The 24,043-nt window shown below is 42.5% G+C and overlaps 1 protein-coding gene across 5 annotated transcripts in view; it reads right to left on the bottom strand.

The window, feature by feature from the left end:
- Positions 1-248: 248 nt before the first annotated feature.
- ATP7A (ATPase copper transporting alpha) overlaps positions 249-24,043 on the bottom strand; it is a 44,699-nt gene continuing 20,904 nt past the window's right edge. For all 5 annotated transcript variants that reach the window (XM_081178663.1, XM_081178662.1, XM_081178660.1 and 2 more), the window contains 18 exons: positions 22,136-22,299; positions 20,813-20,974; positions 19,510-19,586; positions 18,605-18,830; positions 16,883-17,116; positions 16,374-16,465; positions 15,917-16,044; positions 15,603-15,757; positions 14,781-14,915; positions 11,890-12,084; positions 11,276-11,458; positions 9,838-10,051; positions 8,660-8,806; positions 7,061-7,203; positions 6,373-6,576; positions 6,164-6,281; positions 4,949-5,051; positions 249-4,011 (listed from right to left, as the gene is read on the bottom strand). In XM_081178663.1, the coding sequence (XP_081034789.1) occupies positions 3,735-4,011; positions 4,949-5,051; positions 6,164-6,281; positions 6,373-6,576; positions 7,061-7,203; positions 8,660-8,806; positions 9,838-10,051; positions 11,276-11,458; positions 11,890-12,084; positions 14,781-14,915; positions 15,603-15,757; positions 15,917-16,044; positions 16,374-16,465; positions 16,883-17,116; positions 18,605-18,830; positions 19,510-19,586; positions 20,813-20,974; positions 22,136-22,299 (2,957 nt within the window). In that variant the 3' untranslated portion in view covers positions 249-3,734. The remainder of the gene's footprint in view (positions 4,012-4,948; positions 5,052-6,163; positions 6,282-6,372; positions 6,577-7,060; positions 7,204-8,659; positions 8,807-9,837; positions 10,052-11,275; positions 11,459-11,889; positions 12,085-14,780; positions 14,916-15,602; positions 15,758-15,916; positions 16,045-16,373; positions 16,466-16,882; positions 17,117-18,604; positions 18,831-19,509; positions 19,587-20,812; positions 20,975-22,135; positions 22,300-24,043) is intronic.

Raw genomic sequence — 24,043 nt, forward strand, 5'->3', positions numbered from 1 at the left:
TCATAATACAACTAGATAAAAGAAACTTTAAAAAAAGAGAGAGAAAAGCAGAGTCCTCTGTCAAAGGAAGCTTGTAACTTTTGTCTCACACAGGATGTAGTGAACTCTCCCAGCTCCCACCTGGGAGCTTTCCTTTCTTCTCCCAGTCTCTAACCCTGAGAGTCCAAGGATTACATACACACGAAGGTAGTGGATAATTGGTGGAAGGACCCTGACCAAGAGGCATGGAAAGGAAGACTCTCTGTCTTCCTTTCCATGCCTCTTGGTCAGGGTCCTTCCACCAATTATCCACTACCTTCGTGTGTATGTAATCCTTGGACCCCAATAATGTCCCAGAGCAGAGGAAACCAAAGATGAAAAATAAAGATAGAGAAGAAAGAAGATAAAACACATCCTCTTTCAGATCTTTTCTGTAAGGAAGCCACTAAAATACACTATCCTATTTCTTGGCCAGTAGCCCTTAAGAGGACAGAGAGGAAACCAAATTTAACAGCTGGCAGTGAAACATTATGGATTCTACCTTCTATTTTCTGCCACAAGAGACACAGAGAAGACTGTAAGATTGTTATGACATGATCATGAATGGCAAATGCTAGTAGCTCATCTCCTGCCAAAAGATAGCACCTACTCCCACAACTTATCTTGTGAATGATCAAAGTGATGTGACAGCTGAAATCCTGTAAATGTTTCATCAAAACACGTCACAAATATTTTTCGAAAGGGGAAAGTGCAGATTTGTTCAGCCTCAAAAAACAAAAACATCCACCGTCAACTGATACAGACCCGACTGTGTGGTCCTCCACACCAATTCTCTGGTTTCTCCCTAGCTATAATTCAACTTAGATATGAACCCTTTCAATACAAGCCTTGACATATAACCGTTGCTCCAAAGGAAGAAAACTGTAATACTTCTAGGACAGGCATAGGCAAACTCAGCCCTCCAGAAGTTTTGGGACTACAATTCCCATCCTCCCTAGCTAACAGGACCAGTGGTCAGTGATGATGAGAGTTGTAGTCCCAAAACATCTGGAGGGCTGAGTTTGCCTATGCCTGTTCTAGAATAATACCATTTATCAGACAACAAACAGGAACTAAACTGAGGTATCATATGGGTCAGATTTTCTTGAGGTGGCAGGACAGGAAGTTAATGGCTCTTCACTGCAGGCTTAACGGGCAATGAAACTGCAGAGCAAGTAAAGTGGATATTTATTCAGGCAAGTAAAGGCTCCCAGACTGGCATGCCATTAAAATTTTAAAATATCTGTTTCTCAGAGTAAAGCCATCACCAGCTCTGCTTTAATAGGCTGATTCCATCAGAAAAAATTGGCTGCTCTTTCCAACTAATATTTCAAGCATGCTTTGTGTAAATTACAAGGGAGGGGAGAATATAACTTCAAGGGCAGAACAGTGAGATGCAGAAAAATAAATTTCCAAGATTTCTGTTTCACACAGATCAAACATCAAAAACTATTTTCTGTAACCCCCCCCCCCCAGTATCTTTCCATCATTATTACTATTTTGAAACGCAACATCATTGTGAAAATATTTCATTGAGCTTTCCATTGAGCCACTATTGGGCAGTCAATATGGTGTTCTATGCTCAGTTAAGCTGCAGTCTTACAAACATTTATAGTTTAAAGATTTTTAGAGCCCACGATTTACTTCATTCCAAATACACACATTTTTTCACCACTCTTGCCAGTGGTGTTTGATGGCTGGCACAGGACCCAACACTTGCATCTAATATGCCAGGTGAAAGGGGGCAAATCGACAGGAAGGGGCCCTTGGCCCTTGCTTTTCCTTTGAAGCCAGCCCCACCCCCTTTTCTGGTAAACCCAGTCTCTTGAGTCAAACTGAGGCTGCAGAGGGTGAGTGGCCACATAACTGCCAAGGACAAAGGGCCGGTGCGGGCCAGCTAAGTTCATGATTCCTGAATGTGGGACAGACCTGCACAGGGTGTGTGCCAGAGAGGGTCAGGATTCTGAGTCAGATGATGACTTACTCCCTGGCAGTGGACTTTCACTGATATACTTTCTGTACTCTTATTATCCCATCATGACTTGGGGTGGGAGTGAAACAGCTGCAGTTTGGCTTCATTCCCCCCCTAAGTATGGCTTTAGGAATGGGATTAATGATGACTAAAACTGGTGCATTAATGCCCCTGCAGGTCAAGAACAATAGCCCTGGTGTTTTCTGAACCGTGGTCCTCTCTCTTGCTACTTTAAACACTATAAAAATGCCTCTATTATCAGGTTAAAGGACTCTACAATGTATGTCTTCAACCACTGTTCAAACATCAACATGGCAATATTCACTGCAAAGGATTACAATCTAAGACCTGCTGAACTGTAAACATGGTGAGAAACGTGGGCAAATCTAGCGCCAATCTCTTTAAAAGTTAAATAATATAACAAATGTATATTGTGATGCAGGGAGACGAAACAATAGCTTCCCATCAATGCACTTTGGCTTAGCACTGCCTTCCCAACCCTTACACCCTCGAGATGTTCTGAACTGCAAAACTCCCGACAGACCCAAGCCAGCACAGTCGTAACTGTAGCGGTAGCATTGCGACAACCATGACAATTTTTAGTTGAGCAAAATGGAAAAGAAATTAAAAGTTCCAAGACGAAATTTTGTGATCTGCTCAGAAATAAATAAATAAAGATTGCTCAGGAGCCTTTAAAAAAAAAAACTAAACAAAAAAACCTCATACTCAAAATGCAAGAATGGGAGCTCCCTGAAAGCGCTGAAGGAAAACACATCTTTTTAAACTCTGCAGTTTCAAACATCTCAAACTCACCAGCATACATCTCAGATCACAGATTCATAGAACTGGAAGGAACTGTGAAGGACACCTAGTCCAACCCCCTGCAATGCAGGAATATTTTTGCCCAACATGGGGCTCAAAACCCATGGCCCTGAGATTAAGAGTCTCATGCTCTGCCGACTGAGCCACTCCATCTTTTTGAAGTTACAAAGACACAGACCTTTGAGTAATGAAAAACATCACAAGGCATGGCCCTGACTCCTTGATTCTTTGTGTGGCAGTGGCTGTGGCAAGAGTGGAGCTCCTCTACACACTTGAAAGCACCGTTCTCACCAGTAGCCTCGGGTGAGTGAACTGAATTGTCTATAGCTCTGCAGCTGGGATGGGGAGGAGAAACAAATAACGGGAATTGTTTCATTTTTTTTTCCAAATCATGGGAAAACCTGTGTTGCAATGTTTTCTGAAAAATGCCATTTTACACATAGCAAATTAGGAAGAAATTATAAAGACAACCATTACAAAATAAGGCACATCTGTGTTTAAAAAAAAAAGGAAAGGAAAAAAGAAATCATGGTTTCTATCCTTACTTGTTCACACTCTATAAAATAATGTCGAATTGCATGCAAAGACATGGCCTAGAAACCATGGGCTGGTGACTGCCCTTTCATGATCCCAGCAGCTCAGCAGTGTCTTGCTCTGCACTGGCTTCCAGTGCATACTGTGGCTTGTGAGTGTTGGTTTTGGATAAGCTCTGGCTTGCTAATACTGGCAAAGCACTGCAGAAACTGCCAGGCTCTTGAGTTAGAAGTGATTTTTTTGGGTGGTGGGGATATAATTGCCCTGGTCAACTGAGCAATTGAAATCCAATTCAAAACGATCGGAAACACAGTGCAGCTGGTCAACCTCCAGAATAGATCAGTGCATGAAGAGAGACCAAGTCCACTTCTCAGCAAAAAGAAGACTTTCAGAGAGTTGTGTCATCTTCCTCCCGGGAATCTACAACTAGAAGGGAGTGCTTGTCTGGCTCACTGAGGACTATGCTGCTAAGGGACCGCTTGTCAGAGAAGAGGGAGTTTAAGGAAGCTCGGCTGTAAGTGACAATTCGGTCCATGAGGTTCAGCTTTGGGGATCTTGGTCCAGTTTCATCAATTCCAATGTGGACACTGATTTCGGAAGGGCTCTTCTGCCTCACCTGGCCATGGGTACGCTGTTCATATTTCTCACAGGTGGGTTTCTTATAGCTAAAGGGAAGGGAAAATGCACAAAAATCACCTCTGCATCAGTTTGAAACAGGGTTGCAATTTAATCATTCAGGTAATAATTATTAAAGCTTGTAGTCTGGACTCTGGATGAGAACCTAGAGGCTGAGAGGGAGGGTGTGTCAGAAGGAAGATGAATTTATATTGATTTTTATATATTCATAACTTTGTATTGATGTAACAGTTTTATATGTAACTGTGTGTTTCTGCAATATTTTACTTTAAGTTGTCTTTTTTGTACTCCTCTTAAAGAGATTTTTTAAAAATAAATTAAGAGGTATAGAAATTAAATAATCAATAATCAAATCAAAATGTGCCAGTTTCCTCCCCTGACTGGCTCCAGAGGTGCCCAGCTACAATATCATCCATAACCAGAACAGACCAGGCTGAGGAGCCAGACAGTTCTCTATGTTGCCTGCAATGTCTTTGTGTGAAGGGAGGAAATCCTAACTGGAATGGAAGTGTGGATATAAAGTCTCCTTCTCTTAAAATGCTGTCGCAGGGCTGAGAAGGACAAAGTGGGAATGTGAAAACCATGGTAGTCCAGCAACTAACAATATTTGATCCCCAATTTAACCAAGGATCAAATCTTTAATTAGGCTAACGAGCTTAATCGGCAATAACTGCAAAAACTGGCATTCTCTAAATAGAGTTGTGATGAGGCTGAATGAGACACGCAATGCATTAAAAATACATTATTGAAAGCTCACTGCATTGAACAGCAGTTATGGGGCAGGGGATTCTTCTGGAAAACTGCAGGCACAGGTAAGTCCTACCTGAATTTTGAAAAGGTAGGACAGAACCCAGCTTGCTGCTTATCCTCTTTGGAAGAGCAAATTATTTTTCTCAAAATGCAACCATGGACTTCACAAGCAAGTCATGAAAGTAAGAATGAGAAGCTTGAGGATATTGTGCTTACAATTTTAGCAGCAGAGAAGACAACACAACAGAAACAGAAGAGGCAGCCATTGCTGCAGAGCCCATCCAAGGCTGCAGAACCAAACCAACTGGAAGGAAGACGCCTGGGGAGGGAAATTGGAAATAACTCTACGGGATGTTAAAGAACAAAGTCACAAACATGATTCTGAAATGCATTTAAAAAAATCAAAGCATCTTAAATTAGTGTTTATGTAGGGGACAAAGCAGAGCTGATGGCAAAACCCAAGTATAGGATTTATGGACTTGCAGAGGACCAAGCTAGAGTGTCAATTGTAGAGTTTTGTAACACTGCATATTTAATCAAACAGCTGCACTTAGAACAGTCTGGAAACTGCAGCTGGTCCAAAGCAAGGCCAGCTTGACCATTTATGGTCCATTTACAGTTCCCATCACTTTTTAATTGGTTTTAACCTTTAAACTCATAAATGTGTTGGAACCAGGTTTTCTCTCATGTGTACCTGCCTACTCATTGCTTAAGGCCCTCTTCGGAAGTACAGCTCATGCAAATAACTTTGGGTGATAGGGCAGCATGCAAATGCCAAAAATTAAGCAAGCAAGTAATTCTAATCCAGTTTGTTCAGCCCAGACACTGAGGTCCAGTTCTGAGGGCTGTCTGGAAGTTCCTCATTGCGAGATGTGACGCTACAGGGAACCAGACAGATGGCTTTCTCAGTAATGGCGCCTTCCCCATGGAACACCCGCACCCCATCAGTTGTCAAAGAAATAAACAACTATACAACTTTCAACAGACATCTGAAGGCAGCCCTGTATCAATAAGTTTTTAAAGTCTGAAATGTCAGTATTTTTTAATATTCTGTTGGAAGCTGCTCAGAGTGGCAGGGGGAAACCCAGTCAGATAGGTAGGGTATGTATGTATGAATGAATGAATGAATGAATGAATGAATGAATAAATAAATAAATAAATAAATAAATAAAAACTGGAAAAGCTTCCCTTTTTTCTACCCACTATAATTTGCATGAACATTTAAGAATGTTTGGGTATCAGTTGCAACCCTTAACATTCTTCTTTCTGTGCAACATATTTATATCAACTGCAGCTTTCTTCTTTTTCTCACACACAAATTTCTCCCACATTAAGGAATTGTTAATTGATATATACTTTCAATTAATGTTCCATGGAAGAAGAAAAAAAGCAATATTATACATATTGTCAAAGTCCAGAATCATCACATACCAGCAGCTACAGGAACTCCGACAAGATTGTAAATGAGAGCAAAGACAAAGTTGATTCGTATCCTTTTAACAGTCTTCCGTGATAAATCTATGCTTGCCACCACATCCAACAAATCATTCTGCCAAGTAAGAATTAACAAGACTAGTTACATTGGTGGCATAATTTGTTTTACATTGAATTAAGGGTCTTCACTCTATCCGATCACTTACCCTAATCAAAACCACATCTGCTGCCTCAATGGCCACATCTGTGCCTGTGCCAATGGCAATTCCAACATTAGCCATGGCAAGAGCAGGGGAATCATTGATCCCATCCCCCACCATTGCTACCCGTTTCCCTTCATCCTGCAGTTGCTTTACTTTGGCAACCTTGTGGGAAGGAAGGACTTCAGCAAACACTTTAGTGATGCCAACCTGAAAAAGAAAAGGAAGTCCAAAATCACACCAGAAGATTCCTCAGACACAAAAAAAATACAGCTGTTAAGAATAATGAGATCTGTGGACCTACGAGATTCTCATCTTCGAAAAGCATTCCCCCAACAATGAGTGGCATTGCTTAGAAATATCAAAGCATTATTTACCTCAGTACATCTCAAGCGATCTGATGCTGTAGACCAGCAATCCCTGCCTCCAAATGTCCAGGGACCAGTAGCATATCTGGTCCCTGAAGCATCCCACCCAACCTGAGCTGTGGTGGAGTCACCAGGGACTGGCAGCTGGTGGCTCTCAGAACCTGTGTGTGGACCACCACTTTGAGTAGCACTGATTTAACTGATGCTCCAATGACTGAATAAGTAATTTATTGCATTTTTAAAAACTGAAGGGGGGAACCTTTGGACCTTGTAGGCATTAGGAAAATTGCCTGAAGCAAGGCAAGCCAACATATGGAGCAGCTTACCTGAGAGGCAATAGACCTGGCTGTTTTGCTGTTATCACCAGTCATCAGAACAACTTCTAAACCCATAGCCTTCAAAGTACGGACTGCCAGCTCTGCTTCAGGTTTCACAGTATCAGCAATAGCTACCAAGCCACAGAGTTCTCCTAGACAGACATGAATATGTTTCCATTAATCTTCTTTGTTTTCTGAAGAGAACAGAAAGACTATTTTTCCTCTTTCCTTCACCCCCTTTCTCCTTCCACCCATGGGGCATTGCACAAATTTAAAGATGGGCTGTTCTTCTCACTTTCCAAGGCAGTGATACTGGCTTTCTGGGCAGAAAGCTTCCAGAAAGTTTCTTAAAGCCCTAGAACTATTGGTATTTAGCTTGTCTTGCATGCAGAACACAAAACTTTAAAAGTATGCCACATTACACGCCCTCCTTCCCTTTCTCTCTCTCTCTCTCCCTCTCCAGATCTCAAATAATATTTCTAATAGCCAAACCTATCTGAATCGAGGTTCTGTGGGAATCAATAATGCACATTAAACGTCGCTTAAAAGATATATGCAAATACATTTACTGGCAGCTTTACTTGGAAAGCATTTTAATGGAAGTAACTGTAAATACACACAGGTCCTGCTTTGCAAACAGTTCCTGTGAAACAGTTTGTAAAGCGGGCGCTCACATAGCAAGCTCCATTCCTTCCTAGGGAGAAAACCACAACATGCCCCCAAATTGTTTAAATAAAACCCCGTAAAACCATTAACAACATTACTATAATGAATAAAATCACAAACACTGTTACAATTAAACTACATACCTGTATTTATTCAACAAGAAAGCAACAAAACACAAGCCAAACACAAGTTTTGTGGCACAAAGAGCTGACAAGGGAGGAAGGGAATGGGGATTTTTTGGTGAATGCAATTGTGTATCTGTAAATTTGTCTCTCTGTATATCTGTCTCTCTGACTGTTGTTCGGATATCTGATTCAAGACATTCACTTGGTAATGCTAGGTTACAAATCCTTCATGTGTAGATACCTGAAGACTTGTATAACAAGTGTTTACATACTGGGACCTGTGTGTATTTTAAGACAGAAGTCAATTGAAAATACTTATTTACATTGCTTAATGTTTAAAGGAAAATGACACTGGATAGGATTACTGTACTGCTTTGTGTATATATTTATTATAGGAATAGTCAACAGGGAAAAAGAAGTTAAGAACAATGTTAGACCTGCCAGTTTGACAGGATTTGTAGCCACACATTGGATTATCTATTAATATTATGAAACAATTCATTTTGAGAACTGGAATATTTTAGCATACTGTAAGAACATAAGAAGAACCTGCAGGATCAGACCAATGGCACATCTAGTGCAGCATCCTGTTATCATATTCTGCTCTCATGGTTAGTAGCCTTTTGATACCTGTCTCCCCCACAAATTTGTCTAATTCTCTCTTAGAGCTCTCTTTTATCTGTCTTGAAAATATCTTGCTCCTTATTGCTTGAAGTACAACTTTTTCAGTCACTGTTTACTCCTCAGCTACGTTCTTCCCTGCCTTTTCAATGTATCACACATAAAATCCAATCCTAATCCTCATTATCAAGCTTACCATCCACAGCCACAAGAACAGCAGTGCGACCTCGACGTTCGTGCTCAATCATGGCATTATCAACTTCATTTCTGACAAGCAGACCATTTCTAGACATCCACTCCCGGTTTCCAATTAGAACAGAATACTTGTGGGAACCCCAAGTAGCTGAAAGGAAAATATTACTGCAGTTTCTGAGAAACAGGTGACCTGTTAATTACACACTACTGCTGGTGCATGCTAAGTTTGCAGGAGCATTTACTCATGGCTATTCACGAACATTTATTCACTAGGGATCTATGGCTAGGGACCACAGGTGTGTGGTCAGAATTATCCAGATTATGCACTTGTGCAACAGTGTGCTTACAGCTGAGCTACATGAGCAGCATAGTCACATGGTACAACTTTAGTTGGGACTGTATTACTTCAAGCTGAAGGTAGGGGGAATTGCATGTTTGAAGGCACTCCCAATGTATTCGAGTCTAGTTTTAATCCTGACAAAAGCTTATTTGGGGGTGGGGAGGGAGAAAGATTCAGATACACATCCGACCTGATGTCCAGTAAGAGATGATTCAGTCCAGTGAGAACTGCAACACATGTTTATCCCACTTGGAATGCCTTGCAATACTTTAAATTGATAAAATAAGGGAAATAGTTGACTAAAGAAAACTAAGAGAGAGTGAGAGATGCTGCTCTAGGTAGGAAAATATACTAAACTATGGCTCCACTGAGTTTTGGGCTAGCATACACCCCATTTTTCTCTCTTCCTCATGAAAAGATAGAAAACTGAAAGCTTTCACTTTTGATGCCAAATAAAAGGCAGTTTCCCAATACAGCTGAACTCAAGAAACCAGTTTATAGGAAACCAAAAGCTGGCACTTTCAGTTGTGCTTAAAGGAGGGAAAGAGGTAGTGTATGCACTCAAGGCTTACTTCATCTCATTCTTGTGACACTAAACCACAGTTACATCGGAAGTGGATCAGAATAAAGAAGATCAAGAGGAAATTGCCCCCAGTTCCCCTCAGAGCTTTTACAAGGCACAATTTACCATTGGGCTGGTATTTTACTTTTTTAAAAGCAAAGGAGACCTCAGATCCCACCCTCAGTGAAAGAGAAAGGCTGATGCACCTCTAGCAACAGATGCCAAAACAAGGCTTCTGCTTACATGAAGCACATTTGACAGATTCATCTCAACTTACTTGGCAACTGCTCATCAATAATCAAGGCAGGATGCATAATTTCCTCAATCTTCTCATCCATTTTCACAAGGGCTGAATTCCTGACATTGTTCTCTTCCATGGTCTCACTCCTGCTGCACAACAGGGCTTCAATATTGGTGACTTTACAGCTAATGCCACAGCCAGGGACTACTTGAAAATCAGTACAAGTTCCAAGGGTGTCTGTGCCCAATTGCTAAAGAGAATATATAATCAGATAGTGCTTGGGATTTGGTAAATGCATACTAGACTTTAAAAGTCATTCTGCAAAAGCATATACACACCCAAGATTGTAATGTGAGAAACTGAGCCTTCAGAGTCATTGGCTCAGTCCTGTGGAACACCCTGCCACTAGGGATTCAGCAGGTGCCATCTGTGCCAACTTTTAAATGTGTGAAAACTTTTCTGTTACACCAGGCCTATGAAGGCAATAAGGAGTATACCCCCCACAATGGCCTATTGATACTTGTATTTAATTTCTTTTTTCTTTTAACTAGTTTTAAACTTTTTTGTTTTTATTGTTTTTAAATTGTTGTAAACTGCTGTGATATATCTTTATGATGCAGTGGTATATCAATATTTTTATAAATAAATAATACATAGTAGGTTGAGGGAACAAAAGTACAAAGGAGCTTAAGACTAAAGAGGTGCTAAGAAATAATCACATATTTGTAAGACCTGTAAATAATGAGGCTTTTCAGAAAGCCAAGTGAGGTTTATTAATTTCAGTGGGTCTTCTCTGAGCAGAACTTACGTTATATACAACTCCATAGATTTCTAGACAATTCAGAATTATGTACACAGAGCTGTATTAATTATAATTATTTAAATATAATTCACTAAGTAAAATTAACCAGTTACTAAAAATATACTGTAGTAAATATCATTGTGGTGCCCATTGGCTTACATTGTTATCCCACCCTTGTTCCAAGCAGTTCAGGGTGGCATGCATGATTCTCTCTCCACCCCAACCCTCCCCATTTGATGACATCCTGATAACCATCCTATGAGGCAGATAAAGCTAAAACAGAGCAATTGGGTCAAGGTAACCAAGTGAGCTTCATGTGTTAGTGGATATTTGAACCTCGGTGGCCCCATCCCAGTATGACATGCTGAGAGAGACTGTAGGCGCACATCCCTCTGCTGGTCAGAATATTGCAGCTGCTCCTTTACTTCACAGCATGCTATGAGCTCAAAATCCTATACTCATGAACTCTCACTCCAGAGAGAAATATGATGACAAAGACAACCTTACCATGCCACAACATTTCCAGATAAGGTGTGAATATGTAGCAAATGTGGTTATTTCACTGCATGGCAGGAAAGTTCAGACATGGCTGTTATGTCCCCTACAATTAAGTTGGTACTTGGCAGATAGTTAAGAGGGTGAATCAAGAAATCTCTGTATGTGCTCCTCTACCTGTCTGCAGTATTTGGTAATAGCTGCTCCCAGGGGGTGCTCACTGTTGCTCTCAGCGGTTCCCACTAGTGCCAAAATCTTATTGCGTGGCATCCGATTACTCTCCACTAGGATCTTCACCTGCATCACCACTGGAGTTCCATGGGTGATGGTCCCTGTCTTATCAAATACCACAACCTTAACCTGCAAAAAGAACGCAAACACATTAGAAACCAAGTGTTTTCTGTCCCCCCACCCCCCTTTTTCTTGCAGACTAAAGTCATACAAGCTTTGGGGAAGGATAAATAAATAAATAAATAAATAAATAAATTTTATTTGTATCCCACTCTCCCCAGCCAAAGCCAGGCTCAGAGTGGCTAACATCATATAAATAAAACAATATGCATAGTACAATATACAATATGCAAATAAAATAGCATTCAACATTCATCTAAACAATATAGAATAATATTAAATATCAGCATTTCAAAATTAAACAGAAATCCACTCAACAGTTACAATAAGTAATTTCTGAATCAATAAAGCAACAGCAAACCATGAATGAAGTTAGCCAGATCCTTTTTAGAAACATGACAGTTTGTGGCCAAACTGTAAAGGAAAGTCTGATTTCTTACCTTGTGAGCCATCTCTAGAGGTTCTCCACCTTTGATCAAGATGCCATTTTGTGCTCCTACACCAGTACCCACCATCACAGCTGTTGGGGTTGCTAGTCCCAAAGAACAAGGGCAAGCAATACAAAGCACTGTAATGGAGGCTTGGAAAGCAAAGCGGATTATCACTTCGTCTTTGGAAATGCTCTTATTGTACCCCTATTGACAAACAAACAGTTAGTTGCTTAGGTATGAACAAGGGTTGTTCACAAGAAAAATACAGCTTATTCTAAGGCAGCTTTGACCACTCACTAACTGGCTCACAAATTTATTTTACTGCTTAATTCGAAGTGTGGTGCTGACCTACAAAATTCTGTGTGGCCTGGGCCCCACATATCTATGGGACCACCTCCACTTCAAGGCCAACCTAAATCAATATACAGGTTAAATTTGAAAAATTAGAATATTGTGGAAAAGTTCATTTATTTCAGTAATTCAACTTAAAAGGTGAAACTAATATATGAGATAGACTCATGACACGCAAAGCGAGATATGTCAAGCCTTTATTTGTTATAATTGTGATGATTATGGCATACAGCTGATGAAAACCCCAAATTAACAATCTCAGAAAATTAGAATATTAAATGAAATCAGCAAAACAAGGATTGTAAATAGAGCAATATTGGACCTCTGAGAAGTAGAAGCATGCACATGTACTCAGTACTTGGTTTGGGCCCCTTTTGCAACAATTACTGCCTCAATGCGGCTTGGTATGGATGCTCTCAGTCTGTGGCACTGCTGAGGTGTTATGGAAGACCAGGATGCTTCAATAGCAGCCTTCAGCTCTTCTGCACTGCTCGGTCTCACGTCTCTCATCTTTCTCTTGGCAATACCCCATAGATTCTCTATGCGGTCAGGTCAGGCGAGTTTGCTAGCCAATCAAGCACAGTAATCCCATGGGCATTGAACCAGGTTTTGGTACTTTTGGCAGTGTGGGCAGGTGCCAAGTCCTGCTGGAAAATGAAGTCAGCATCCCCATAAAGCTCATCTGCGGAAGGAAGCACGAAGTGCTCCAAAATCTCCTGGTAGACGGCTGCGTTGACCCTGGACTTAATGAAGCACAGTGGACCAACACCAGCTGATGACATGGCTCCCCAAATCAACACAGACTGTGGAAACTCACACTGGACTTCAAGCATCTGGCATTGTGTGCCTCCCCATTCCTACTCCAGACTCTGGGTCCTTGGTTTCCAAATGAGATGCAAAAGTTGCTCTCATCAGAAAAGAGGACTTGGGACCAGTGAGCAACAGACAAGTTCTTTTTTTCTTTAGCCCAGGTAAGACGCTTCTGACATTGTTTCTTGTTCAGGAGCGGCTTGACAAGAGGAATACGACACTTGAAGCCCATCTCCAGGATCCATCTGTGTGTGGTGGCTCTTGATGAACTAACTCCAGCCTCAGCCCACTCCTTGTGAAAGTCCCCAACACGTTTGAATGGTCTTTTCCTGACAATCCTCTCCAGGCTGCGGTCATCCCTGCTGCTTGTGCACCTTTTTCTTCCACACTTTCCCCTTCCGCATAACTTTCCATCAATGTGCTTCAAGACAGCACTTTGGGAACATCCAACTTCTTCTGCAATTACCTTTTGAAGCTTTCCCTCCTTATGGAGGGTCTCAATGATGGCTTTCTGCACAACTGTCAGGTCAGCAGCCTTCCCCATGATTGTGCTTCCTACTGAACCAGACTGAGACACTATTTAAAGTCTCAGGAACCCATTGCAGGTGTTATGGATTGAATAGCTACTGCACCTTTTCACAATATTCTAATTTTCTGAGATTGTTAATTTGGGGTTTTCATCAGCTGTATGCCATAATCATCACAATTATAACAAATAAAGGCTTTACATATCTCGCTTTGCATGTCATGAGTCTATCTCATATATTAGTTTCACCTTTTAAGTTGAATTACTGAAATAAATGAACTTTTCCATGATATTCTAATTTTTCGAGTTTCACCTATATTTCCAGGTTTCAAGGCTGGGCACTTTCGGTGGCTGGACCTCAACTTGGGAATTTGCTTCTGTGTTTCACTTGACACTTAACTAAGCATGAATCTGGGCGTACTTCCAAAAGCTACACAAGAAGCATTTGTTGAAATTGTATATTGAGCCACCTGGAGTGCTTGGGAAGAGGTAGACTATAAGTACAATTAAATAAAATTTCAAGGTTTAAAATTCTAAAAAGTTGTAATTGCCTCTGCAAACCTACATTTGCCCCTCAGTGCTCATATAGATCATGTAATTAAATCCATTACCCTTTTTAAGGCTAGTAATTCCCGATCATGCCCTCATTAAAAACTGCATGTAAACAGATTGGTCAATTGATAAGCACATCAAGAATAACTGCAAATGTTCCCACCCTACTTCCATGCTTGAAGGGAAAGGGGGCTGCTTGTTTTCACTGGACATGCTTCCAAAAGCAGCACTGGGAGAGAGAAGTGTTCCTCTTTCCCAGGACTCCTCTTTGAGGCAACCCCATGCACTTCAGCGATAAGCAGAAGTGACCTCTCTCTCCACTGGCCAACATGAAGGGAGATCAATCCAGCTTGATTCAGGTGCACGAGAGCTCCCTACAAGAAACTCTTTCTACCTCACCCAACATGCTCAATTTGGCTGGGCTTTGGTGTCCTGGCTTCAAAGCACCGAATCCCCTGGCATCATTTGTGACTGACAGTCTCCTGACTGACAGGTGGATGGCCCTGCAAGGCAGATCTTTATAAGGATCTGGTCTGCTGAGCCAATAAGATTCTCCAGCCCTGCATTACTTCAAAAGACAATGCAGGGAGTTGTCAATAGCATTAAAGGGTTGAAACCTAGAAGTGAAATAAATCTTCCCAAAGAAGAATACCAGACTTACAAGAAAATAGGTTTCCACAATTTCAAAATCGACAAATCCGATCACTATCCAGGCAAAAAGTGTAAGCACAGAAACACCAACAATAAATGGAACGAAGTAGCCACTAAGTTTGTCTGCAAATTGCTGAATTGGAGCCTAAAGCACAGGGAGAGAAAAAGAAAATAAATTCTAGCCATCTTCTCTGAGGCTTGAGGTTGTCTCAGAGATTGTCTATACCAGGGATGTCCAAAAGGTTGATCTACTGGTTGATCCCCGGGAGGTTTTGGTAGATTGCAGTTGATCTCTGGCTCCTCCATCCAGCTCCGCCCTCTAGATTGCTAGAATGGAAGAAGGAGCTCTTGCTGCGAGGCTGACTGTTTCATTAGCGATCTCCCCCCCTCTTTGACCTGAACCCCCCCAAAAGGGGTAGTTCACTGCCAGTTTTTAATTGTGTGAGTAGGCTGCAGTCTTTTGAAAGATGGCCACCCCTGGTCTACACATTTGCCTAGGTAGCAGGCAGTTTCCCATCACTGGCACCTTTGCACTTGTCTCTTTTTCTGCAGTCCTAACAATATATCTTTTTTGCAATGCTTTGGTTGAAAAGCTTCCAAATTACACAAAATGATTTGCTTTACAGTCTGCTTACCAACTGCCGTGATCAGAAAACGTGAGGCCTATAAGGATGGGAATTTTAAGTTGCCTCTCTGCTGAAAACCAATTTGGTACACTAAGTAAGCATGTAATGATGTCAAATTTGATTCATAAATTTGCTATACTGAATCAAAGCTGAAGAAACAGGCTGAAAAACTTTACTTCCTTCCTACTATTGCTTATTGAAAGTACCTTGGATGTCTGTGCTTCTTCCACAAGTTTGACGATCTGGGAGAGAGTAGTGTCACATCCAACATGGGTTGCAGAGATCAGCAGTGATCCATTCTGGTTAATAGAGCCTGCAATGACTGTACTGCCGGGTTTTTTAGTCACAGGCATAGCTTCACCTGCATAAATTGATTTGCCAGCAAAACATTAAGAGACACAATTCTTTGCATTTCCCCCTCTCATCCCCTAGTCTTAATTTTCACTTTGTCTCTTTCCCTTCCTACCCACACCATTAGTTAGTTTCAAGCAGCCGCTGAAATAAATATAACACAGCTTGCCTGTGATGAGTGATTCGTCCACCATAGAATGTCCCTCAATAACACGGCCGTCCACTGGAAATTTGCCTCCTGGAATCACTTTGACAATGTCACCCCGCTGAACCAGCTCAACATCAACTTGCTCTTCACTAAGAGGACACACAAAATTCCTTAGTCTTTATTTATCCACAATTGAAACAAAGCCTTAGCATGTGCAGCTGAATCTGTGCATATTCATGGTTTGACCATAAGCCTTGCCACATCTTTCTCTCCCCCAAATACCAACAATTTAGACCACAAGTTATTTAGGGTGAAGGATTATCTTCTGCTTCTATTTCTCTACAAAATGCCATATATATTGATGGGGCCATGCAAAAATAAAGAGCACAGGGGGAAAATCAATGAACACAACATACTGAAATGTATTCAGGCTGCCTTTCAAAACAAATTATTAAAAAACTACAGTAAAGCAAAATACCTCAAGAGGATGTTGTCTGGGCCTAAAGTAACAATAGTTGCTTCTGTTGCTTGTAGTGAAATCAGTTTTGCAAGGGCTTCTGATGTTTTACCCTATAAAAGCATAGAGCCACATATGTTAAATTCAAAGTACCTCCTAAAAGATCATTGCAAGCAACAAAGTCGTATGCAGCACAAGCCATACTTCTAGCAAATAAATAAGTTCTAAGTAAGTTTACACAAAGCAGTCTTCTGTTATTCTCCTTGGGATGAAGATGGACTTAAGTGTGGGGGAAGCATGCATTCCGAAGTATTTGTCTTGAAAACAGTAAATGTATATTTAACACAATTCTGCCACATACAGAATGGCATACCTGTATTCTCTCTTGGATTCCTACAAGCATCATGTAATTGACAAATAACTGAGCACTAAACTTTTAAGATAATCTTACAAAACTAGCAGCGCCAAGTCTGAAAGTGCTTTAATAAATGCCCCCCTAAATATATGAGCATTTATATTTTTATATTTACCTTCGCCACGTGTTCCAGCCATCGCCCCAATGCAATGAATACAAAGAGCATGGGTGGTGTGTCAAAGAAAGTCACAGGGTTGACTTTTGCCCTCTCAACCATTGCAACCAAAAGAATAACAAAGGAGTAGGCAAATGCAATGGTGGTTGCCAAAACGATCAGCACATCCATATTGGCAGTCTTATGCTTCAGTGCTTTGTAAGCTTGGATGTAGAAATACCAGCCACCAAATAACTGCAAGCACAGCAAAATTCACAATTACATTTTGCACATAAACACACTATTGATAACTATATAAGGACTGGAGATCTGTGAACTGTCATTCTCCTCCTGGGCTCAATTAATTCTCCCTGGTAGGGTGGCTAAGCAAACAGGCAGCAGACTGCCTAGAAAAATCTGATGGACGCTCAGCTATAATAGAGAGGCATTGTTGAAGTGTGGAGCTTATTCTTGCATTTTGTTCCATCCTAATAAAACCTAAAAGGAACAAGCATTAATATTTCAGATTTTTGTCTAGAGGGGTAGCAATACAGTAAAAGTAACTTAGACTACAGGGCCTAATGTGCTTTCAGCTAATAAGAACACAAGAAGATCCTGCTGGGTCAGGCCAATGGTCTATCTAGTCCAGCATCCTATTCTCACAGTGACCAACCAGATGCTTGAGGGAAACCAGCATGCAGAAACTGAGCAAAAGGGCCCTCTTCCCTCATGTAGCTTCCAGCAACTGGTGTCCAGAAGCATTGCTGCCTCCAAATGTGGAAGGAAGAGCAAAGCCTTTCTGGTTAGTAACCATCAATAGCCCTCTCATCCATGAATTTCTCTAACCCTCTTCTAAAAGCATCTACCGTATTTTTCACTCCATAAGACACACTTTTTTCCTCCTAAAACGTATGGGGAAATGTCTGTGCGTCTTATGAAGCGAATGCCGCGGAGGAGGGATGGACAGGAGCCATGGCTCCCCTTCCTTCCCTCCTCCATGGCTAGCTTTAAAGCAAGCAAAGGGAGAGCCGCTTTACAGCAAGGCAGGAGGAGGGACAGACGGCAGCCCCTTCCGCCCTTGCTCCCAGCTGATGGGAGAGCCGTTACAGAGCTCTTCTCCTCCTCTTTTTCCTCCGGTTCCAGCGTTGCCTCTGAGGCGAGGCAAGGCAGCTGCCCGCCACAGGCACGCACAAATGTGAGCTCTCCCTCTCCCTCCCTCCCTTCCCTGCCTCCCTCCCTCTTCCAACTTGAATAATATATGGGGGGGGGGAGGCCAGGTAAGCCCCACCTCACATACCGTAATTCAGCCTTTCTCAACCTGTGGGTCCCCAGATGTTGTTGAACTACAATGCCCATCACCCCTGGGTTTATTAAATAGTTTAGTACAACATTTGATTCAGGATATTTTTTTCTTGTTTTCCTCCTCTAAAACCTAGGTGCGTCTTATGGTCAGATGCATCTTATAGAGCGAAAAATACAGCAGCTCGGTGGCCATCACTGCATCTTGTGGGAGCAGCATACCCCAAGGGATAATATGATGGGGGCTGGATCTAAAATGGGCAGGGCACCCCCTTTTCTTCCCTTATCTCTGTGCCATTCTCCACCCCCAAGCACGCTCAAGAAATTAGGCCGAGGGTTAGCAGCAAGTTTGTCCACCTGCTTTATTCCATATGGTTCATTCAAAGGAATCTTGGCATGAAATTTAAATACTATCACACTAGCATTTGATTTATTTCTACTTGCCTGCACAGGGACACACAACAGAAAGGAGAGCAAATTCATAACAGACAAGCCGGGAAGGATCTGGCGCTCTAAGAACATTGATGAATGATATGCTTCCATTTCTTCTTTGGTCATGTTTGCAACCTTGTGCATGGATGACATCTGGCTGTCTATAACCATCATGTAAATCATCAGTCCCATTACAGGAATGCAGAAAATTAGGCTTACAAGGAAGGATCGTTTCCATCTTAATAAATAAGAGAACAAGATAATAGTGAAGAAATCATAACAACATTGAAAGGAAAGTGCTTCACTATGGAGAAAAAATCATGCATCTAGCACCTTGAGCATGACAGGAAGCATTTAGTAGGGTGTATGGTTCACTTTAATGGAAGGTCTCCCCCAGCCCATCAATGTAAGTTGCAGGTGCAGCAGGAGCCTATGGTTTAAAGACCTCTAGCCCAGGATCCTGATCCAGACTGGCCCTCATGCTGGCAGTCCACTGGGAAAAGAAGAACCAAAGGGAATCTCTTTGCTCAATGCAAATTGCAATTAGGCTGTGTGTACTTTATTGGCTTTAAAGAACATGCGAAGTGCATTTCCACCATTCAAAGACTTTTGGGCGTTGTAGTTTAATCCTCACAGAATTACAATTCCTTTAACTAAATACAGGGCCCTGAATTCATCAAGGGGGAAATGTGCTTTAAAGGTACAGTGTGTACACAGCCAGAGTGAATGAAAGAGAATATTCATGAATCATGGACTGATAGGAACATGCAGCCCATTGAAATGCTTCTGAGGAAATAGAACTCTTTGGAAGAAAAAGATTCCCCACCCCTGCTTTATAACAGAACTGCATTCTGGATTCTCACAGAAGGAATAAAACATCTTGAATGGGATTGGAGCACGAATAAAAGAATACTCACTGCCTTATCTCCTGTTTGTGATCTAAGTGACTAGCAGATCTATCTTTCTTCACGAGCACAGCATTAAATCCTAAATTCTTAAAAAAAAAGTGGGGGAGAGATTTATTGTAGTGTACAAATGTTGCAGACAGTTTTGAAAGCTAGGGAAAAACACATTCAGAGCGCAAGAAAGCAGATACCTCCCACAAATCTGTTTCAAAATGTTAGAGGAGTTTTAACTGTATTTCAGTAAATGATGCAAACATATGACTCAAACACATCATGCTTCCTGAGAATACCATGCAGTTGTCTGGATATCTGCATATCACCTGTGCATATACTGCTAATAATTAACACCTTAAAAACATGGTGCTGTACAATATGCAACATAAAACAATGTACACCCACCTACAGGAAGGTTTTGGCCAATCTAAACCACAGATGGGGATCCTCTAGTCAAACTTGGCCTGCCAGTCATCTCCCTTTGGCCTGCAATCCTGTATGGAGAGGCCATACTCACCTCTCCTAGGCTAAGACCCTACCTGCAGGCTAAGACCCTACCTGCCCGCAGACTGTCTCGCCCGAGTGGTGCATGCTCTAGTTATCTCCCGAATGGACTACTGCAATGCGCTCTACGTGGGGCTACCTTTGAAGGTGACCTGGAAACTGCAATTAATCCAGAATGCAGCAGCTAGACTGGTGACTGGGACTGGCTGCTGGGACCACATAACACGGGTCCTGAGAGATCTTCACTGGCTCCCAGTACGTTTCCGAGCACAATTCAAAGTGTTGGTGCTGACCTTTAAAGCCCTAAATGGCCTCGGTCCTGTACACCTGAAGGAGCCCCCATTGTTCTGCCCGGCCACTGAGGTCCAGTGCCGAGGGCCTTCTGGCAGTTCCCTCATTGCGAGAAGTGAGGTTACAGGGAACCAGACAGAGGGCCTTCTCGGTAGTGTCGCCAGTCCTGTGGAACACCCTCCCTTCAGATGTGAAGGAAATAAACAGCTATCCTATCTTTAAAAGACATCTGAAGGCAGCCCTGTTCAGGGAAGTTTTATTATTTAATGCTTTACTGTTTTTAACATTTGATTGGGAGCCGCCCAGGGTGGCTGGGGAAGCTCAGCCAGATGGGCGGGATATAAATTATTATTATTATTATTATTATTATTATTATTACTACTACTACTACTACTACTACTACTGGTATCTTTACTATCCACAATGGGACCAAGAATCTTCAGCAGCAAAATATGTTCGACTAACATGGTAGTATTTATATGTGAAAAATGAACCAGCAAATTGCTACATTCACAAGACTACTTACCTCTATAATACGTATAATATCTCTTGGGCCAACTATCTCAGGATCATACTTAATATGTGCTTTATTTGTTGCAAGTGCTACAGAGCTATACAGAATCCCTTTTGTTTTCATAAGTGTGGATTCTATTTTATGAACACATGAGGCACATGTCATTCCCCTTACCTGTTAAAACAAAAGTTTATTGTTTGCATAATATTCTTTCTTCAGAGATAATTTTGCATGCATCATAAATAATTAAGTTGATAAGTAATTCCAATCGGAAGATGGCACTGTTCCCAGTCAATGACCCAAAATTGCACTAACTTTATTTTATTGATTCTGTAGCACAACTGTTTCACAGTGTTATTTTAATTTGCATAGTACACCAAGTATTTCAGAAGGAAGGCAGAATACTTTTTTATAAACAGATGAACCTTAAAGTTGTAAATATTTTTTTATTTTACTTTTTATCTTTTATAAACCACTTCAAGGGTTTTTACAATCAAGCAGTGTATAAATGTTGTGAAATAAATAAATAAATAAATAAAGTATAGACGTAAACCTAGCTGGCCAGCAGTTGCTTAATTGTATTATGAATCAGACACACCAAAATAAAATAAAAACTTGAGCTGCCAAGACAGAGGGCTCAATCACACTTACCTCTACCCCCACGCTTTCAAGGCACATATCTGCACTTTAAAGCTTCATGTCCAAGACCATTCCCCCACCACCACCACTTTCCCTAGGAAAACCCGCTCCTTAGCACTGACTTGGAACAAATGGCAACTTGGGTTTTCTGTGAGTTAACTTTGCTCCAATTCTGCAGTCTGGAGTGGGTTTTCATGGAGAAAGTGCCAACAACAACAACAACACTCTGACACAGAGCTTTAAAGGATGGACTTGGCCTAGAAATGTGGCACAAATGGGCATGAGCTCAGACTTCACCTCTCTTAATTCCGCCCCTTCCCCCTTTCTATACTGAAAACTTGATTAAATGTTTGTTGCCCTAACACAAGCTGGCATGGAGGCTGAGTTTAAATTTTAAGAATTAGCTTCACTCCACCCCTGCTACAGTCCTGACAAAAATTGTTCCATAAAAACACCAAGTGTCTCTAGCTAATTGCTGGAGCTAGCCAGGTAGTAATCTCTCTGACATACACTCTCTCACATATGCAAAGGATGAGGAGGTGGGGGAGATAAATTACTCTAAATGCTTTTGGAATCATAGTTACTTACACACAATCTGTAGAGGAATTTTCTTCAATTAACCCTGTTTGTATGAAAAGCTCACTAGGTAAAATGGCTGAGTGTTAAGTGGCATTGATTATTAAATTATTTGCTTACGACAAGTTCCAGGGTGCCATCTCCTTCATCATAGTTCTCCAGAACTGTAGCTCCAAAGCCCAGGTCCCTAATCAATTCCGCTACAGCTGATGGCTGGATGATGGAAGGATTATACCTCACTTCTGCCTTCCCAGCCATTAGAGCAACAAGAACAGAGTGTATTCCTAGAGACACAAGGCCACACAAAGAAACATTACATAAAGAAATTAGGAGTGTAATATACAGTGGTACCCCGCAAGACGAACGCCTCGCGAGACGAAAAACTCGCAAAACGAAAGGTTTTTTCGTTTTCGAGTTGTCTCGCAAGACGAATTTCCCTATGGGCTTGCTTCGCAAAACGAAGCTTGCCCCGGGGACAGCGGGTCTTCTCTTTTGAAGCAAGGGGCTGCGGGGAGATCGCTATCTCCCCGCAGCCCCTTGCTTCAAAAGAGGTCCGGGGGCAGCGGGAAGCGACGCGCTTCTTCCCCGCTTCCCCCGGACGTCTTTTGCAGCAAGGGGCTGCAGGGAGATCGCTATCTCCCCGCAGCCCCTTGCTTCAAAAGAGGTCCGGGGGCAGCGGGAAGCGACGCGCTTCTTCCCCGCTTCCCCCAGACGTCTTTTGCAGCAAGGGGCTGCGGCGAGATCGCTATCTCCCCGCAGCCCCTTGCTTCAAAAGAGGTCCGGGGGCAGCGGGAAGCGACGCGCTTCTTCCCCGCTGCCCCCGGACCTCTTTTGAAGCAAGGGGCTGCGGGGAGATCGCTTCTCCCGGTGCTCCGAAGCCGGGCGGGGGGCAGGGGACACCTCCCGCCGCCGCGGGGACACCTTTTGAAGGCAGGCGGGGGGGAGCAAAGACTTTCGCCCCCCCCACCCGCCTTCAGAAGAGGTCCAGGACCTCTTCTGAAGGCTGGCGGGGGGCAAAAGTCTTTGTCCCCCCTGCCTGCCTTCCCAGGGGCTTTTAAATCGCCCCGGACAGCGGAGAAGTCCTCCGCTGTCCGGGGCGATTTTAAAATGCCGCCCGCCAGCATTTTAAGATCGCCCGGACAGCGGAGAAGTCCTCCGCTGTCCCGGGGTTTTTTAAAATGCTGGGGGTGGGAAGAAAAGCCCTTTCCCCCCCCCCCCAGCCTTCAGAAGAGGTCCGGGGACAGACTGTCCCCGGACCTGGTCTGAAGGCGGTTTCCCTAGGAACGCATTAATTGATTTTCAATGCATTCCTATGGGAAACCGTGCATCGCAAGACGAAAAAACCGCAAGACGAAGAGACTTGCGGAACGAATTAATTTCGTCTTGCGAGGCACCACTGTACAATGGGTTGATCTTGCTCAGCCTTCCGCAATCAGGTAGTCTTCAAATGTTATGGACCGCCACTCCATTGATGACTGGGGTTTCATGGGAGTTGTAATCCAAAACATCTGGGGAGCACGCATTAGGGAAGGCTGAGTTATGCCATATACCTCTATACAGATTAGGTAAGAACAGAAATACTGGAACATTAATAGGCATTATTTGCAACAGCTAAAGTAGCCAATTTATTCACAGAATGTCGTTTGGCTCTAATCTGAATCAAAGCAAAGCAAAGGCTTTGATAGCCACCTTGATTTTTTTAACAGGTAGACAATCTATAAATACTGAAATAGATAAATACCGTATTTTTAGTCCCATAGGACGCTCTGTCCCATAGGACGCACCTAGTTTTTTTGGGGGGTGGAATAAAGGAAATTCCCCCCTTTATTTCCCCCCCCAAACCAGGTCAGGGAACTCCGCCTCCCCGCTGTCCCCCAAGTTTGCGGGGCTGGCGCTGGGGAGAAGCGCGCTTCTCCCCAGCGCCAGCCTCCAAACCAGGTCGAGGAACAGCGGGATGGTGGCGCTGCGCCTCCCCGCTGTCCCCCGAGCTTGTGGGGCTAGCCAATGTCTGCCCGAAGCGCAGGGAGC

This window comes from Podarcis bocagei (genome assembly GCF_964188305.1).
Source record: "Podarcis bocagei genome assembly, chromosome: Z".
NCBI lineage: Eukaryota > Metazoa > Chordata > Lepidosauria > Squamata > Lacertidae > Podarcis > Podarcis bocagei.